General features: G+C 42.5%; 1 protein-coding gene across 3 annotated transcripts in view; it reads left to right on the plus strand.

The window, feature by feature from the left end:
• Positions 1–19,493, plus strand: part of SGMS2 (sphingomyelin synthase 2) — a 63,000-nt gene extending 43,507 nt beyond the window's left edge. For all 3 annotated transcript variants that reach the window (XM_075929704.1, XM_006119299.4, XM_006119300.4), the window contains 5 exons: positions 6,967–7,636; positions 8,820–8,937; positions 10,618–10,771; positions 17,431–17,597; positions 18,353–19,493. In XM_075929704.1, the coding sequence (XP_075785819.1) occupies positions 7,182–7,636; positions 8,820–8,937; positions 10,618–10,771; positions 17,431–17,597; positions 18,353–18,556 (1,098 nt within the window). In that variant the 5' untranslated portion in view covers positions 6,967–7,181 and the 3' untranslated portion in view covers positions 18,557–19,493. The remainder of the gene's footprint in view (positions 1–6,966; positions 7,637–8,819; positions 8,938–10,617; positions 10,772–17,430; positions 17,598–18,352) is intronic.
• The last annotated feature ends 368 nt before the right edge of the window (positions 19,494–19,861 follow it).

Below are 19,861 nucleotides of genomic sequence, written 5' to 3' on the forward strand. Positions count from 1 at the left end.
AATGAAAACAAAGGTAAGACAGAGCAAATATTTAGTGATTAGAACATACGGTGAGTACCAGTCACAGATCAGATTTAATTACTGTTTTCCCATATTGAATGATTTGTCTATTTTGAGGCATAATTGTAACCACCTTTCTCATATTGCTACAGATATTGTATTTTTGTTTCTTAACCCAACCATGAAACAAATATATTAACCTAATATTAGGATGGCTCAGAATCTTGATGAGGATATGAAAACTTTGGAAGTAAAAGTTATGGGTTTGAATATATGTCAGGTCAAAAGTGGCTTAGTCATTGGCTTCAGATAGTATGAACAGCTATCTTAAGCTAGTTGTCATTTGGAGATGTCCATGTTATGATCGCTTTGTGCTGATGTCTTAAGGATTAGAGATAGTGCAGTGATTAGAATGCTAGCTGGAGACTACTGATGATTCTTACTCAGATTCAAAAACTTCCTTGACACGCATTGTGTGAGCTTGTGCTGATTAGTTTTCTGTACTTCAGTTTCCTATCTGTAGAATGGGAATAATGGCACTTCTGTTCCTCACAGGAGTATTGTCAGGATCAACACAAAGATGATAAAGTACTCAGATGCTACAGTGATGGGAGGAACGCACACATCGAAACGCCGTAAACCAGGACTCTCTGATCTGGCAACCTCTGTGGTCTGGCACTGATGTTGCAGGACCAAATAGTCCCGATGGAGGAATCCCTGCAGGGCCAGCAATACAGTGGCCTGCATGCAGCAAGCTGCCAGCAGGGCCACTCAGCACATGGCAGTGGGGTTGCCCAGCAGAGCTAGGAGACCTGGTGCGTAGCTGCTTGGCAGGGCTGGGAGCTGCAGTAGTAGAGATGTCAGTGGGCCACAGGAGCCCCAGTGCACAGCTGCACAGTGGGGCCAACAGCAGCAGCAGCTACCCAGGGTGGCAGGGAAGCCCTAGGGACCGGGCCAGGGCTGGGGGGGGAGGAGGGGCAGTGATAGTGGCTAGAAACGACCTCCCCTAGTCTAGCAAAATCCCTCACTGGAACCATTCAGGGCCCAGGGATGACAGACCAGGGAGGGCCAACCTGTAGCTAAGATAAATAAAAGTGTCTCATGAAACCAGTTAGCAGTCCAGATAGAGAAGCAAAGGTTTTGAATGGTTTCTGTAGAACACAGATAATTTAGTGGGGCATAGAGTGACCAGATAGCAAGTGTGAAAAATCGGGACACTTTTGTGGTGGGGGTAGAGGGCTGTAGTTGGCAGGTGTAAGACACAATCCTGGATATCCGGATGTTTGGTCACCCTAGTGGGGCAACATAGAGGAAGCCTGCCTTGCTGCTGCCTGTTGAGTATCTGTTATGTAAATAAGCACCTATCCAACACCAAATTAACTTGATCTATTGTGCTTTGGGGGTCTCGGGGCCCCCCCCCTTGACAGGGGTTGCCACCTGCCTCCAAGGCATCATCCAACCAACCGGGGCCTCGGCCCCAAAGCGTGATGCCCTCTTTTGGGGGAAATATGGCCTCCCGGCCTAGTCCACAGTTTACAGGCCCAGAGGCCTAGTCCACAGTTCAGTGTCTGTTACCCTGGTCCCCACTCGCCGGGGTCTCGGGCAGCAGGGTAGGGGGGCCCGGGCCCTCCCTGTCCACCGGGCCCCGACCCAGGGCCCTAGTAGTGGCGGGCGGTTCCCACCACTGGCTCGGCAGGGGCTCCTCCCTGCAACGCCCCGACCCCTCAGGGGCTTCTACAGCTCCCTGCCCTGGGTCGCTTCCTACCCCCTGCTCCCGGCCCGGCGCCGTCCCACCTGTCGGCGTCGGTCGACTGCTGGACTGGTACTTCCCCTGGCAGCCTCAGAGTTGGCAGAGTCTGGTGCTCGGGTCACAGGGGGTCGGTCGGCGGCTCCGGCATTGGGGCCGAGCCCGGCTGAGGCCCGTCAGCAGCGCGCTCAGCTCCCTTGGCTACTCCCTCTCTGGCCAGTGGTTGCTAGCTCCAGCTCAGGTCGCAGTCTGCCCTTTCTGAGCAGGCCATCAGCCTTTTTATCTCTCTGCTCCCCTCGGAGCATGCCCAGTAGGGCTGTGTGGGTGGGGCCTTCTCCGCCCCTGGCCCCAGGTGGTTTCCCTGGGCTTTAGTGCGGGGTGGGGCTGCCCCGTCCAAGGGGGTTAGAATGTGGAGAAACATTTAAGTTTCCTAAGTTTATACGGGCAGTCCCCGGGTTACGTACAAGATAGGGACTGTAGGTTTGTTCTTAAGTTGAATCTGTATGTAAGTCAGAACTGGCGTCCAGATTCAGCCGCTGCTGAAACTGACCAGTGGCTGACTACAGGAAGCCCGAGGCAGAGTTGCTCTGCCCCGGGCTTCCTGGAATCAGCCTCTGTTCAGTTTCAACAGCCTGAATGTGGACGCCAGTTCCGACTTACATACAGATTCAACTTGAGAACCCCAGGCATCCCCAAGTCAGCTGCTGCTGAAACTGATCAGCGGCTGATTCCAGGAAGCCCAGGGCAGAGCAATTCTGCCTCAGACTTCCTGTAGTCAGCGCTGGTCAGTTACAGCAGAGGCTGACTTGGGGACGCCTGGGGCAGAGCAGCTGGGGTGTTTCCGGGTTGGTCCAGTAGCGCCCAGAGCAGTGCTGCGGGACCAACCAGCAGCGCCCCAGCTGCTCTACCACAGGCGTCCAGAGAAAAGCCTGGTCTGCTGGGGGGGGTGGGGAGTACTAGCTGCGGCTCCCCCCCCCCAGCAGACCAGGGAGACGCGGGCGGTGGACCGAGATGCACCGCGGTCCTGCCACCCGGGTCCTCCGCGGCTTTGCTCCGCGTCTCCCTGGTCTGCTGGAGACCAGCAGACCAGGGAGACCAGCAGACCAGGGAGACGGGGAGCAATGCCACGGAGCACATCGGCAGCGGACAGCCCAGACGCGCCGCGGCTGTCCCGCTGCCGGCGTCCTCAGAGGCTTTGCTCCCCGTCTCCCTAGTCTGGGAGACGCGGAGCAAACCCGGTTCGTAAGTCGGATTCGCGTAACTCGGGGACTGCCTGTATGTTCACAAATGTAGAAATATGTTAGAGTTGGACAGGAAATGATTTTCCCACCCCACGAAAATGTTCATATTCTCAGTTTCATCCTAGTGCAGGTCTTTTGACGCTTTGTTTTTTGTTCCCACCTCAAAAAAATCGCCAATAAATCGGTTAGGGTACTCACTTGGGATGTGAGGACCCAGGGTCTACAGGTTGAATCTCTGTAAACTGGGACTCCCTGATCTGGCAATTTCTGTGGTCCGGCAGGTCCACAGACGTTCCAGGGTCAGTGTGCGCTGGTGAAGGGCAGGCAGCTGGGCTCCCCACAGTGGGGGCTTGCCTGTGGCCAGGCTCAGACAGGAGCATGGTGCTCAGGGAGCTGGGCTGCCTGGTGTAGCAGGAAAGCAAGTGAGGGGACCAGCAGGGCAGTGAAGCCAGTGGGACAGAGGGGAGCCAGCCACAAGGCCGGCTGCTGGTCCAGGGTTATAGAGACTGGTAGCAGAGGTGCCAGATAAGACCACCCTGGTTCAGCAAAATCCGTTATTCGGGACTGGTCAGGTCTCAAGGGTGCCGGACCAGGAGGTCCAACCTGTAGTCCCTGTTCTGCCTGATTCACACTTGCATCTGTCTCCAACATCCCAGGTGAATAGATTAATCACTAAACTGTAGCTCTTCTGGAGTGGGTCTTGACCAGTGGCCCTGACCAGAAATTCCATCCTGGATCTGGGAAACCTTTCCTGACGAGTTTCATATTGACAAATTGTACTTTTTTTGAGGCAGCGCTGAGCACCCCCCTCATGGCTAGAGGTACTGTTGGAGTCACTGCCACAGTTTCTCCTTTTAGCTGCTCAGTAACTCCCATAACACCATCCAAAAAATAATTGAAAATCTTCCTTTCTGGAGTCCAATTTAGTTAATCTCTGCACACATTGGCTCTCCAGGCCCCATTCCCAGTTGAGTGTCATTCTCTCCCTTTTAAGAAGTCCCCAGCCTTCCTTCCTTGAGAAGGGTCTTGGTTTACCAGCTTTCAATTCTTTACATGGCTGGACCTCAGCCTTGAGGCTTTGATTTCCAAATTCTCCTGGTGTGGCTTAGCTAGAACTGTGAATAACCTAGCACAGTTCCCTAGTTTCAAGGTTTTCCCTGCAGGAGGATTTCACATTCTCTCTGCAGTTTCTGCCGCTTTTGTAATCTGGGTTGACTAATTCCAGATTTTTCAGTCGTTAAAGGGCAAGCCAACCTGTTACAGACCATCTAATGCATTTTTCCTGTTACTGCAGTATTGTGTCCTATTGATGGTTCAATCCTACCATTTAGGTTCAACCCATAGTAAGGGATCTCTCCTTTAGGTCCTTGGTGAATGGTAGGAAAACACTTGTGCCCTTAGCTTTCTATGGTGTGCATCACATTCCTGCCTACTATGCCTCTGTACTGTGATGGCTTCAGTCACAAAGCTCCCCTTGAGATTTTCATTTGATTTGCTTGAAATACCACTGACCCGCCTTTCAGGGTGTCCTGCCACCCTGTTTTGCTGAGCCAGTCCCTCTAACTCCCGAGCAGTGGCACAGAGACAGGGTTACAGCCCCCCAGCAGAGGAATACAGAAACTGAGATCAGCTCAGCTCTAGGAAGGATCACGCAAAAGGACTTGCCACAACATCCAGGTGCACACCCCCAAAGGGACCAGAACCCCAGATAAATTCCTCTTACTCTGTAAGCTCATAAAATGTTCATCCTCTTTATCATTGCAAGAGAGAGATTCACAGCTGTTTACCTGCCGGGGTCTTTTTTTTGGGGGGGGGGGAACAATTATTTACACTTGGTTTATTAATAAACAAAAGTGATTAATATAAGCATTTGCTTATTGGATAGTAGACTAGTGGCTTATATCCCTAGGTCCACCCCTGCCAAACTTCATGTCCCTCCTTCAACACGTATGGGAGCTAAAGCATTTCAAAGAAAGTCTCAAGAATTATTTTTAACTCTTGGGGGGGGGGGAGGAGATTTTGCTTCTTGCCTCATTCTTGGAGATGGCTTTAACTCATTTTGGTGGAAAATTCCTCTCCCTTGTCCCCTTCTCTCCCCCCCAATAAAACAAACAAGTGAAAAAACCAAGAACCAGAAAAGCCTGAGACAGATGCATAGGAAATTTTGGCCCAGATGATTGGTTTTGCAAACTTCTAAGCTACTGAAAGGAGGTCTTCATATGGGAAGTGTAGGGAACCTTCGCTGTCAGTCCACCTATATTGCTAGGAGTTGAGTAAAATTTATGGAAAGAGACATCTTCAAACCTACTAGGGGAATAATACAATCTTTACATGGCTGTATTATTAGATTTTTTTCCTTTCACGATTAAACCTCACCCAATTATTATACTGACAATTTTGTCTTTGTCCTTTTTCTTAGTCGTTATTTTTCATCTAAATTAAATTAGAAGAAATTTGTATTGTTCATTTGTCTAACGTAAGGCCATAGACTTGCCTCCATTATTATGATGCAGAAAGGCAGAATAGTTCAACCTGGGCAGAGAAGGACTTTTGTACTTAGAAGTGGAACGTTCTTATACACTACTGCATAGCTCATAGTCTCCTGTTTGCAGCTGTTATACCAGGGCATTCTCATCTGCTGCAAGAGACATAGCTGAGAGAAATCAGATGAGCAGCTGTTCTATGAAGCATGCCCTCCTCTTAGGGCAACAGAACTTACAATTCAAAATAAAGCCTCAGAAGTTACTGCTGTCCTCATTAAATCCTTCTCTGTGGCTTTTAGATACTGCCAGGGTAATATTGGGGAAAAAGCCAGCCAATGGCAGTATGCCAAGTTGCTTAGATGTACTGCAGCTACTGTGAGCGTCCTAAATGGGAGCATTAAGTAGACAAGATTTTTGTCATGTATTTAGTGATTATTCCCATGGGCTTCACTTGCTCTGTGTGTTTGGAGGCCTTGCCTGCTCCTCAGTCCCAGCTCTGAGAAGATAAAATGGTAGGTGGGTGATAGGACTTTTATGTTACATGTAGGGTTGCCAGGAATCCATTTTTTTGACCAGGATGCCTGGTTAAGCATGGGGGAGGCAGGTGGGGCATTGCCCTCTTGAAACTGCAAGCCGTGGACAGGCACCGAATTTGCTACCCTTCCTGTGTGGCTCAGTTGGCCTTACTGGAACTTAACTCCCGCCTCTTCCCCACTCTCCCCCCCCCCCCCCCCCCACATACACACAGTATAGAAGTCAGACTCCTCATATGATCGCAAATGTAAAAGAGAACGGTAAATGAAACCACTAACATACTTAAACTTACGCTTGGCTTTAAGTGTTTGCTAGATTGGTGCTGTGTGCTCAGCACCTTGCAGAATCAAGCCCAAATAGTGGATATTTTATTCTGAATTTCTGGCCCATTCTCAGGGCTCAATAGGCCATTTGTCAATGTTATGGACGTAATTGACTAATTCCTGGTACAATCTCCATACAGTTATGTGGAATTCAATAGGGTTACTTTGGGATGTAAGCCAGCATGGAATTCTGTTAAGAGTGTTCACATTTTAATATGGTCGATGTCTGGGAAATCTTGATCTGTAATTCTGCTGTTGAGAATTCGAAAAATCACCACTATCATTAATCTTAGCTCTTGCTGAAGCTGTGTAAATACTGGTGCTTTGCTTTTTTTTTTTTTTTTTTTTCTGAGGGGTGAGGACAAGATTGATAGCAGCCACTGTATTAATTGTAATGAGTCAAGATCAAAGCAAAGTTATTCAACTTTAAATTGAGAGTTAATATTATCTATGCGGATTAAATTAGTGAGTGTTGTAATACCACCTACTATTTTGTTTGCTCTGTTTCCCCAGCTTCCATGTGATGCCAATCATTTTGATATTTAGAATGCAGATTTCCCTAAGCTGTTAGTGTTTCATTTGTTCATTGTCTTGTTGTCAACTGTATGGTTTCTCAATATGATTTTGTTCTTTTACAGATGATACGTTAAAAGTTTAGAGGAAAAACCTGAGATTTGTTTCTAAGATCTGTTGCTGAACTGAGAAGAGAAAAAAGCAGAATGGAGAACTTCTGAAGATTTTTATTAGAGAACAAAAGTCAACTGGAAACATAAGGTGGACTTAAAGGAGTAAGGAATTTTACAAGGCATCCAGAAATTAATAATTCCTTGGTTTGGCTCAAAGTCGTGGGACAATGGATACCATTGAGACTGCAAAGCTTGAAGAGCACATGGAAGGTCAGAACAATGACACTTCAAATGGTTATGTTCGACCCACCTTATCAGTCAATGAAGATAGCAAAAATGGCAACAGCAAACCAAAGGGTTTACCGAATGGTTTGCGGAAAGGCACAAAGAAATATCCAGATTATGTTCAGATTTCTATGCCTGCTGAATCTAGGAACAAATTTCCTTTGGAATGGTGGAAAACAGGCATTGCCTTTGTATATGCGCTCTTCAATTTAATTCTAACAACTGTCATGATCACAGTGGTTCATGAGAGGGTACCTCCCAAGGAGCTCAGTCCTCCATTGCCAGATAAGTTCTTTGATTATATTGATCGTGTGAAATGGGCTTTTTCTGTATCAGAAATAAATGGAATGATACTAGTTGGATTATGGCTAACCCAGTGGCTATTTCTCAGATACAAGTAAGTAGTTACATTTATCTCTGTTTGTTTCTACTTAGTAACAGAATTTGCTTCTGCCTTCCTTACATTTTCCATGAGTAGTTACACTTCCCAAAATGAGTACAGGTAAAGAATGTTGAAACAGAATGTTTAAAGGAATCTTGGATCTAGACTCTGCATCCATGAGTGAGAGTGCAGTGGGCTTGAAACCCACAATTGTTTCATGAAAAAAGAAAAGGGGGGGTTCAATGTTTTGTTTTTATTCTTATGCAGAATAAAACAAGACCTCTTCAGAGAGCAGGGGCCTGAACTTTGATCTATCACATCACCACAGAACAATTCAACTACCAAGTGATTGGCTATTCTGCTTTCTGGCTAGAAATTCCATTGTGTACTTCAGACCTTATAGATAACTTTTTTTTTATTCAAGTGATATCATTCTGCAAAACACTTCTGTTTTGACTAAACTGTGTCTTTGACAGAAAGTGCTGAGAGAATTTAGTGCCCTAAATAGAGCTGAATAAAACATTTTTCCATGAAATGTTTTTAAAGTTTGACAACACACTAGACAGTTCACTAGCATTAGATGTGGACGCTCAAGCTAGTCACAGCTCTGAGAACGCCAACTCATCTTTTTTTCCAGCCCATCTCTTCTGTTTCTTGGAGAAAAATCTCTACAGAAACTTGAAAGGAAAACAGACTTTATTTGACATGGGATTGAAAATGAAAGAAATTACAAAATTCCCAAGCAAAATAAAACCAGCTATCCAAACACCTGTGCTATTAAATAGGCCTGAATTTACTTCTGGTCTAGTGGTAAACAAAACCAAACCATTACTTGTGCAGCAATTTCTTTTTCTTCTCTCAACTAGAGCATACTCAGGTCTCAATTTCTGACAGCTTCTCTCACTAAGCCTATGAGAGACAATCCAGAAAGATGTGTCCATACATCAAATATTTTGTGTGTGTCTCAAATCTCCTATGGAAGCAGTTCTGTTGAACTTTGTTTTCATATTGGTTGGATCAAAGTTAAAAACTGTAACTTAAAATTTAGGCTGTTAATTGTTTAATGAGGCTTAAGCTGAGGCTTAAGCTAAGCCAGTGGCACTGAAGGCCTCTCACTTCTTGACAAGTAAATGTATCTTGTCTTTCATTTTATGCTTAAAAAAACCTTTCTTCCTTCTCCCTCTGTCCTTGTTTTCAGGTCGATAGTGGGGCGCAGGTTCTTTTTTATAATGGGAACTTTGTACCTGTACCGCTGTATTACCATGTATGTTACCACTCTACCTGTCCCTGGAATGCATTTTCAGTGTGCTCCAAAGGTAAGAAATCTTGGTGTTGGCCAAAATATTATACCAAATACAGTGTCTGAAAAAGACATATTGGGATATTCATTTATTTTAATAAGATAAATATTTCTCCACATATTATATGATAGTCTTCAGAGAGAAGTGTGGCATATCTAAATATGAAGAGAACTGCTAGGTTTTTGACATTTTAGTTTGGTACGTTGCTGTTAGTAAGGCAGGATTTTGTGAACACTAAGCATCTTTTAGGAGGAGAGTGCCCAAGAATAGTACTGCAGCAGATTGTCCATTTCATTCTTGGTTTTATGAACATATAGATTCACCAGGTTTATTCCAGTTTGGACTATATTTAAGTCAGACATCTAGATTTTTTTTTTTTTTTAATCTGAAACCTGCATAATATACTGACTATGCTTTGTCAACTGAAAGACAAACCAGCTGCTTGCAGGACAAGCCAGCAAAGCCTTGCATTGCAGCTAGATTTTTGAGGCAAATCTTGTCAGCATGTTTGCCGGTGATCATGTTTTGACCAGGGCTGTCTGGGGCTTTTAAATCCAGTCTAGGCAGGTGACGCTTGTGGCAAAAGGTACGTAAACATAGCAAAAACAAATTCTCAAAAGCAAATATTTGTGGAAATTTGATTATTTGTCGGTGGTACAGTAGAACTAAATGATAAAGTACTCTAAATGTTAGAGCAAATGTGAGTGGTGAACTGCCTCATGTTTCTGTTACCGTAACTCCAGGTCACTAAGCTAAGATTCCATAGCATCTTTCAAACGATTGTGTTGATTTTTGGAAGTTTTTCTAATACTACTCCCGCAGCACTCAGTAGAACTTGTATCTTAAATTTCACATTTTCTGATTTATTTTTTAATGTCAATATTCATTCCATTCCTGAATTGCTGGGATTAAAATTGGACATATGGCAACTGAAGACCAAATGTATCCTACCATCTGTCACAGAAAAATATTAGAGCCACTCAGGAGACTGCTTTGGAGGAACACAATTTTTCACTAGCAATTCAGTTAGATGAATTTTTCAGAGCTACTCTAATGATGGGGGCTGAGAGAGGCATATTCATTCTTGATGTATTTGCTTTGTCTTAATTAGAATTAAACCAGGAATTAACTTGGTTGAGGAATATATATTGAAATGACTCTGGCACACTCAAGAGCTGTGCAAAAATCGGTTGGTTGGTTTTGCAGCATGTGAATTATTTTCTTAAGTTTTTGATTTTTGGTGAATTCATGTCTCTCTTCCTCCTCCCCTTTCCACATAACCAAGCACGCAAGAAGTTAATCTTGGTGAAAAGTGATAGGAAAGTGACAGTGTGCACAGTATCCGTAAGAAGTTTCAAATAAATTTGGGATGATTTATAAAGTCTACAAACATGTCAGCAAACCTAGGCTGACTTCTGACTATTTACGTCCCAAATATCACATGGCTTGAAGTCTTGATTTGTGACCATTTTGCTTCACTCTGGACAAAGAATGAATGATTTGCATATATTGCTTTGCAGGGTTGTTTTCTAGTAAACCATGCTGTTGTCTTTGAAAAATATATAGACAAAGAAGATTCAGATGTTTAGTAGATAGAGCTTTTTATTTATTTATTTTTAAGCTCAGGTTTATTTGGCATAAACTTTTTGATCAAACATATATTCATTATCTTGATTTTTGTTTCTCATTTTCCAGTTGAATGGAGATTCTCAGGCTAAAGTACAGAGGATCCTACGATTGATTTCTGGTGGTGGTCTGTCTATAACTGGATCTCACATCCTGTGTGGAGACTTCCTATTTAGCGGTCATACAGTAGTTCTAACGCTCACCTACCTGTTTATCAAGGAATGTAAGTTACAATATTTAAATGCAGTTGCATTGCTGATGCTTGTGTTATAAGAGGAGTACTTAAACTAAAACCACTTTGTTGCATTTGTACTTGTTTTAGTTTTTACAACATAAAATAAATTGAAAAACTTTTATTCCAAAGTTTGACAAAATTCACTTGTTCCTCCCAGTGGGTGGCTTCTAGAGTGGGTCTGCCATGGTTGTATGTGGTATGTATACTATCCTAGGATGTGTGTGGAGCATCAGAGCTTTTAGCAGACATCTGTGCATTTTTGGAAGACTGATGATGCAAGAGGGGGATAATGAAGGTAAGACTGAAAAAGGGGCTATATCAGCTAGGTGAACAAAGTGAAGGCAAAAGACCACGTTGGCTTAATCGGGAGATCTTGCATGATCTAAAAATCAAAAAGGACTCCTATAAAAAGTGGAGACTAGATCAAATTACAAAGGATGAATATAAGGCAACAACACATGTATGCAGGAGGCAAGATTAGAAAAGCAAAGACACAAGCTAATCTAGGCAAATACAACTTACATGGGGCTACTATCAGGTAGGTGCATAACTAGCTGGATAACAATTTTCAGACTAGTTATTAATGGTTCACAGCCATGTTGGAAGGAATAACAATTGAGGTTCTACAGGGGTCTGTTTTGGGTCCGGTTCAATTCAATATCTTCATCAATGATTTAGATGCTGGCATATAGAGTACACTTATTAAGTTTGCACAGGATACCAAACTGGGAGGGGTTACAAATCATAGAATCATAGAATAATAGGACTGGAAGGGACCTCGAGAGGTCATCGAGTCCACCCCCCGCAGTCAAGGCAGGATCAAGCTCCGTCTACACCATCCCTGACAGATGTCTATCTAACCTGTTCTTAAATATCTCCAGAGAGGGAGATTCCACCACCTCCCTTGGCAATTTATTCCAATATTTGACCACCCTGACAGTTAGGAATTTTTTCCTAATGTCCAATCTAAACCTCCCCTGCTGCACTTTAAGCCCATTACTCCTTGTCCTGTCCTCAGAAACCAAGAGGAACAAATTTTCTCCTTCCTCCTTGTGACACCAGTGCTTTGGAGTATAGGGTTATAATAAATAGGAACAAACAATCTGTTTCACACATACAGAATGGGAAGTGACTGTCTAGGAAGGAGTACTGCAGAAAGGAATCTAGGGGTTATAGTGGAGCACAACTAAATGAGTAAACTGTGACATTATTGCAAAAAAAGCAAACAAGATTCTGGGATGCATTAACAGGAGAGACATGAGACGTCATTCCTCCACTCCACTCTGTACTGATTAGGCCTAATTTGGAGTATTGTGTCCAGTTCTGGACACCGCATTTCAAGAAAGATGTGGACAAATTGGAGAAGGTCTAGAGAAGAGCAACAAAAATGATTCAAGGTCTAGAAAACATGAGCTATGAGGTAAGGCTAAAGGAATTGGGCTTGTTTAGTTTGGAAAGGAGAAGACTAAAAGGGGACAGGATAGCAGTTTTCAGGTGTCTAAAAGAGTGTCACAGGGAAAACGGGGGGGAAATTGTTCTCTTTGGCATCGGATAGGACAGGAAGCAATGGGGTTAAACTACAGCAAAGGGGGTTTAGGTTGGATATTAGGAATAACTTCCTGTCAGGGTGGTTTAAAAACTAGAATATATTCCCTAGGGAGGTTGTGAAATCTCCATCACTGGAGATATTTAAGAGCAGGTTAGACAGACACCTGTCAGGGATGTGATAGACCTTGCTTGGTCCTACCATGAGGGCAGGAGGCTGAACTTGATGATGATCTCTTGAGGTCCCTTTCCGTTCTAGTATTCTGTGATTATTGTCTTAGAATCATGGAGTACTAGAACTGGAAGGAACCTTGAAAGGTCATCAAGTCAAGTCCCTTGCACTCCTGGCAAGACCAAGCACCATTTAGACTATCCTTGAGAGGTGTTTGTCTACAGTGTAAGGATGTTAAATTGCAGTTAATTGGCTAGTCGAGTAGTTGATGGAATTTCCATTGATTACTCGACTAGTGGATAGATACTTCCGCATTCCTCAACTGACCCCAGGCTCCACGGCACTGCCCCTTTGAATGCCGCTGCATAGCTGATCCCAGGCTCAGCTGTGCAGCGCTGCCCTTTTGAAACACCAAGGCGGTGTTTTTAAGGGGCAGCCCCATGGAGCCCGGGGTCATGTAGGGACTCCCCAGCTGATCCCCGGCTCAGCTGTGTGGCACTGCTGCTTTGAAGTACCCCTTCCTCCCCCTGCCCTGCACTTTTGCTGCCACTATCTGACAGACAGCAAGAGTGGGGTGGGGGAGTGACTAGTTGACTGATATCTCATAAGTATTTGCTTGTTGGATAGTCAACTAGTCCTTAACATCCTTACTATTGTAGGGTCTTAAATATCTAATGATGGAGATTTCACAATCTCCCTATGCAATTTATTCTAGTGTTTTACCACCCTGACAAGAAGCTTTTTTCCTAATGTCCAATCTGAACCTCCCTTGCTGCAATTGAATCCCATTGTTTCTTGTCCTGTCAACGGAGAATAATTCTTCTCCATCCTCCTTGTAACAACCTTTTAGGCTTTAAACAATCTGATATATAATATCGTAATCCCCTTTGGGAGGGGATTATGTAACCGCCTTTAGGATCTTATCACTTCTGTTTGAGATATTCAGCAAATTAATACTTGAGTTTTTTATGAGAAAGAGAGAAAGAGAGAGGACTCCCCTTTCTGCAATGGGAGTCGCACCTGCTTATCCCATTGCTGAATATGGTGCTCAGTTTTGGCTTTCACAATGGAGGATACTTTCCTGAGAGGCTGGATTTTTGACAGACCATTGTAAAATGAGGTTATTAGAAAGTAAGCTTGAGTGGCTTCTGGAGACTCACAGTATGAGTTTCAAGATGATGTAATTGAGGGCTAGACTCTAAGGCTATGCTGTAATACTCAGCGTGAACCTTAATAATTTTGGCTATTTGTTTGGACCAGGAGTGTGCAGATTCCGGCTTGTGGGCCAGATCCGGTCTGCAGAGTTAGTGCCTGAAGGACTCCCACCTTGATGTTTACTTGTGCCTCCACAGGTATTGGAGAATCACAGCTCTGGAGCAGCGGGAATCAGCATTCTGGTCCACGATGCTTCCCGCCACTCTCATTGGCCACAAATGGTAATTCACAGCCAACCAGAGCCTGTGCTCACCTGTGGAGGCTAGGTGAACATAGCAGTGGTGGCCCACCAGGGACTAATACTACAACCTGCCATTTTTTTGTATTGCCTATCTCTGGTTTGAACACATACCAGTGCAGTAGCATTTCCTTTTCAAATCATGGCATGGCACGTCTAAAATTACGGTATGTCTTCACTATGCAATCTTAATTAACAAGATTGCGTTGGCACAAACTTGTCACTAAAAGTAAGTGTGTGTGTGTGTGTGTGTGTGTGTGTGTGTGTGTGTGTGTGTGTGTGTGTACACACTGTTGGCCATTTTATTGACAAAAAATACTTCTGCATCCAAAGAGTAAGTTTCGCTTTGTCAGCAGGAAGAGCGCTCTTCCCGACAAAGCAGTGTTCACTCATGCACTTTGAATGAAAAAGTTTTGGTGAGGTGAGGAGGAAAGGTGTATTTTAAGCACTTGTGAACAACAAGTTTTGTTAAATGCAAGTGTAGATGGCCTTAGAATTTGACTTTCTTTGCTGATTTCCTGAGCACTTTGGTTAAGGCAGTGGTCCCCAACACGGTGCCTGCAGGTGCCATGGCGCCCACCGGGGCACTTATGTGCACCTGCCTAGTGACCAGGGCCAGCCTGAGCCATTTTTGTGCCCGGGCGCACGGCACATGTGTGGCCACCACCCCCGGATGTATGCGCGGCTCCTGCCCCGGGCGCCCGGCAGCCCCGAAAGGTTGGGGACCACTAAGGATATTAAATAATTTAATGAAGTCTATTTTCAGTGCATAGGTAAAGACTTAAAACGTTTTTTCTTGTCACAAAAAAGCATCCCATCACTTGATGATGAGGCCAACAATGTTGTTTATCAATCTAAAGAAAGACCTTTCCAACAGAGAACTTCCATGTGGACATAAGACTTATTCCTTTAAACGAGAAAGAGAATTTGAGGCTTTGTCTGTACTGACGATTGAACAACAACTTTTGCCTGTCACAGGTGCTTTAACTACCCTTGCGTCGTCCTCCCCCACCAATAGACAAAAGATTTGCCACAGTGAATGGCAAGTGTAACCAGTGCATTGTCGGCAGAAGAGCGTTCCTGCTGACAATGCAAATACCGCTTATTGGTGGTGGAAGTATTATTCTGTCTGCAGAAGTGCTGACAAACAGTGTTAACATTGCCTGTCTACACTACACAGCTATTAGTGACACAGTCAAAGTCTTTGTTCTATGAAATTTCCTGGCATTGTATTGTATGTAATTAATCAAAACTGGTAGAACAGATGGCAGTCAGCCTAATGTTCCATGAGTAGATGGCAATTTGATTTCCTGCTTTCTGTGCTATTAATTTTGTATGTATGTGTGCTATCACAGCTTAAAAGTGGTCATTTAAATCTTCTACTATAATATATGCCACAGGCAAGAGGTATTTAATTCTCTTCTTTTTAAAGATTTCTAGTACAGTAGATTTCTGGTACAAATATCTGTAAATAGCATGGTAAGGGTAGGGGAGAATAATAACAACCAGACTGTACCTATAATAAGCTCTGTAAATGCTGCCTAAGAATTGGCCATGTATCCCTTCTGACTTCCGATGTACAGAGCAGTCTGATTACAAAGCAGAGGAAGTGCATAATTTACCCATTTGTATTTCCTGTATAATTAGGGAAATTTAGTTTTCTAAGCAAGAGCATATATTATATCATTGTTTTCTATTAGAGGTTACTTGCAGTATGCTCTGTTTGTCTCTTTGATCAAGCGTGTTTCTTAAAAGAAACATTTGTATATTTCTAGGTGTCATTTTTTTTTTCCTCCCTCCCCTGCTCCTTCCCCTCTCATCTTTGGCTCTTGTCAGTGCATTTCAGTCATAAGCAGGAAATATCATGGGAGCTTTTTCCTGGCTCCAGGCTTGTTTCTCTCTGAATGGTGTAAGATATTCTAGGGAGTATCAGTTCTGTCTGGAGTCTGCTTACTTAGCTAGATGATAGGATGTGATTCCAAATCCTGATCCGCAAATCAGGTGGGGTTGGACTCAACCTTAGCAATTTTGGGAGGCTTCTATGATGTAGTTTTTCAGTTTGGCCCCAGTTTGGCCCCCCCCCTTTTTTTTTTTTTTTTTTTTTTTTTTTTTTTTTTGGAAACATAACTGAGTCCTGACTATAGTGATGTAGCAGGTAATGAGATGCACTGGGCCCAGCCTCTTTGGACAAGATCACGGATATAGTCTTTAGTATGCCCCAAACCTAACACTCAATTTACATAGAAGTGGGATGGGAATCTTGGAGTGAGGATACCATCAGCCTCCTGCTCCAGTAGAAGTGGACCCCAGTTGCCTGTCATGATGTCCATGGCTTCCAACATCAAAAACATTTTTCAGGAAAAGTTCCAGCTAAACTGCTAGACTTCCAGCTGCATGTTACAACTTAGTCTAGTCCTCAGTTCCATAATCTTAAAACAAATACTGTGAGCCTCCAGAAGCCACTCAAGTCTACTTTAGCACTTTAATAAACACTAACAAATAATAATCACAATGCTCTTTCCTGTGTGGCATACCAGCCCCTTTTGAGTGGTCAGGATATAACAACAGAAAAGTTATTTCACTTGACTAATACCACAGATAGTGTGAGAACGGAAATTAGAAGCCAGAAGTTCTCATGCCTACTTCTTTAGGTCAGGTTATTCTAGACCTAAAGAAGGGCAGTGTAAGGTAGGCACTCCAGCTACATAGATAACATAGCTGGAGTCAACAGACCTGAAGCAGAGCATGGCGCCGTCTTTACAGTTGAAGGTCAGTGAGAGCAAACACATCCGGCATCTTCCCTTCTGGCACTGACCAGGGGTGCCCTCAGCATTCTATTGAGCAGGTCTTTACTAAACCCTCTAAATTTGAATGTCAGAAGATTGATCTCCAGCGTGGCAAGTGGAGATATGGCCTTAGAATAGACTCTCTGATTCCTCTTGTGGCCAGAAGCCATTTTGGATATTAAGCTAAAGAGCAGTCTCAGTTGATGGCAGCTGGATCTGGGTGGCATCTTGCAGTTAACATCCTCAATAGGAACTTGGACAGCACCACCCACCCCCAACTGAGAATTGGTCTTGGCTCCTCTTTCCACAGCATGGTAGAAACACTATGTATTAGATGATTTAGGGAAAATCATAGTGGAAAACTTTGAGTCCTAGTGGTCAGCTTTTGTCCTTTCTCTGATAATGTGGACTAAAAGCCATTTTAAAAATGAAAACTTAGATTAGTCATAACCTTCATAAATCTCTCCGCTAAAGGTCTGTGTGTGCTAGTGGCCATATTTCAGCAGATGCATCAATAAGCTCTCATAGCTGTTCAAAATGCATTTTTACTGAAGCAGATCTCTCCTCTCTCTCTCCTCTCTCTTTTTTTTTTTAATATATATATACCCATACACATCACATACGTTCAGATTAAACTGCTAAAGTTAAGCTTGGATATTTATAGAAATATATAATTCTTTCCTATTGACAGACTCACCTCGCCATTACTGGTGGTATCACTTGATCTGCTGGTTGATGAGTGCCACTGGTATAATCTGTATTCTTGTTGCCCATGAACACTACACTGTGGATGTTATTGTTGCTTATTATATCACCACAAGACTCTTCTGGTGGTACCATTCAATGGCTAATGAAAAGGTGAGTGCATGGGTATTGGAGGAGAGGGGCAATATGTGTAAACAACTATAAACCCAATAATGGCCTCTCCTTGTAAATACCACACAAGTCATAGTGGTTTAAAATTAGTAAACTAAATCTGGGGCAAATTGTTTTTTCTGAAAAAAAAAAAAATGGAAGCACACGTTTATCGTTAAAATTAAGTATATACTTCGGTGCTTTCCTAAATGCAATTAATTTATAATTTCTAGCATTCATATGTTTTTAAAATCTTTATCACTTATTTGTAATTTCTGTTTTAGATAGCTAAGCCACACCATTTTTAAATTTGAACAGTAGCTGCTAATGTTTTAGAGATCTTAAATTATCCAGCTTTTTAAAACATTTCAGTTACATTTCGTGCATGCAGGAACAAATTGAACAAAGATTGACTGACTATATTCTGTGTGTTTTTAAAAAAAAATTCATTTTGTTGGCTGTAAATATACTTATTTTCAAATTGAATCTCCCCCCCACACCCCCCCCTTTTTTTTTTTTTTTTTTTTTTTTTTTTTACCATGTCACAAAATAAAGTGTTCGGTTCTCATTATGCTACTTGTAATATGGAATACACAAGCTACTTTTTCTTTCCAGGTTAAATAAACCTACTATTTATAGAATTTCATTCAGATATACTGTAATTGTCTCTCTCTTATTTATGATTCAGCTAATGTGATGGGTTATGCTGTCTAAACTTGTTAATTTTTTTTTCTGCTCTCCTTTTCTCCCCAATATAGAACTTGAAGGTCTCTTCCCAGACGAATTTTCTCTCTCGAGCATGGTGGTATCCAATATTTTATTTTTTTGAGAAGAATGTACAAAGCTCAGTTCCTTGCTGCTTCTCATGGCCAATATCGTGGCCTTCCAGCTGCTTCAAATCTTCATGCAAAAAATATTCACGGGTTCAGAAGACAGGAGAGGATAATGAAAAATCCACCTGAAAGAGAGCTGAAGAAAGAAAAGAAAGAGTCTGCTTTGTATTTTACCAAAAGATTAATGCTATAACCAAAGTTCTTAAAAGGACTAGATTGTAAGGGAATAAGTGGACTAAATTCTTGTGCAATTGATTGGAAAGACAATTGTAGACAAAATATTACATCTCTTGATATGTTTTCTAGTCATCACATTGTACAGAGCTATTCCACTTTTCAGTACTAGGAGAGCACTTCAGATTGGGTTTTTCCCTGAGAGGAAAAATGCAGGACTGGTTTACTTATGAGATTGAGGTGCCAATGAACACACCCATTCTTTTAATTATTAATTAATTTTTTCATCCACAAAATGTCATCATTTCTGAAGTTTAAGGGCAAAAGCATACTAAAATTTAGAGTTACAGTATCTTTCTAGAATAGTATACAAAGAGTCGAACAATAGTGGGAAGTGGTTGACCGTATTTTTCTTGCTAATGAAGGTAAGTCTTATGATTAAGCCAGAGGTGAGTCTTTGACATTTTGTGCTCTATGGGAATGAATGTAATATGACCCTGAAGTGTTGCCACTTCCCATATACTTTACCATATACCAATTTTTACATTTTGTATTGGTAATTTTATATTAAAAAAAAAAAAAACCCTTCAAAAAAGAACCCTAAAAATGAATAGCTGTTGTGCTATCTAATGGCATTACAAATTAGAAATATTAGCTACTAACATCTTTGGAGCTCTACAAGCATGGAAATGTTTTTATTTTTAAAACATATACCTATGTAAGAAGAAGAAAATTTATTTCAAAGTCTAAATATTTAATGGCAAGTTAGCCTGAGTCTGTATGTATTATGTGTATATAGCTATGTAATGCATATAGGTATATATACATACTTTTGTGTATTCACACACATTAACCAATACTAGATAAATAAAAGAAAGCTGAGTATAAAGTATTATTGTAAGCAAAACTGTCAATGATTTCCTTCACCTGCTTGAGGACTGCAGGGTCAGGTCCTAAATGGTAAATGTAAAAATCAAACATTTTAAAAGTTTAGTTACTGTTTCTTGTTGACACTATATAAGCCTTGTGCTAGACAGCCTGATGTTATGCATTTAGAGGTGTGGTGTGTGGGGAGGGGAGGGGGTTTAAACCTTTGGCACACATCTGTGACTCATAAACAGGTCCAAGGTGAATACACTCCAACAGCAACACTTCTTCCACCTTTACCTAACAATATTTATTATAAAATGGTGCTGTCAGATGACTGGCCCATTATTTCTGCCTATCAGGACTCTTTTGTCCAATCAAAGTATCTACATA

This window comes from Pelodiscus sinensis, chromosome 5 (assembly GCF_049634645.1).
Source record: "Pelodiscus sinensis isolate JC-2024 chromosome 5, ASM4963464v1, whole genome shotgun sequence".
Taxonomy (NCBI): domain Eukaryota; kingdom Metazoa; phylum Chordata; order Testudines; family Trionychidae; genus Pelodiscus; species Pelodiscus sinensis.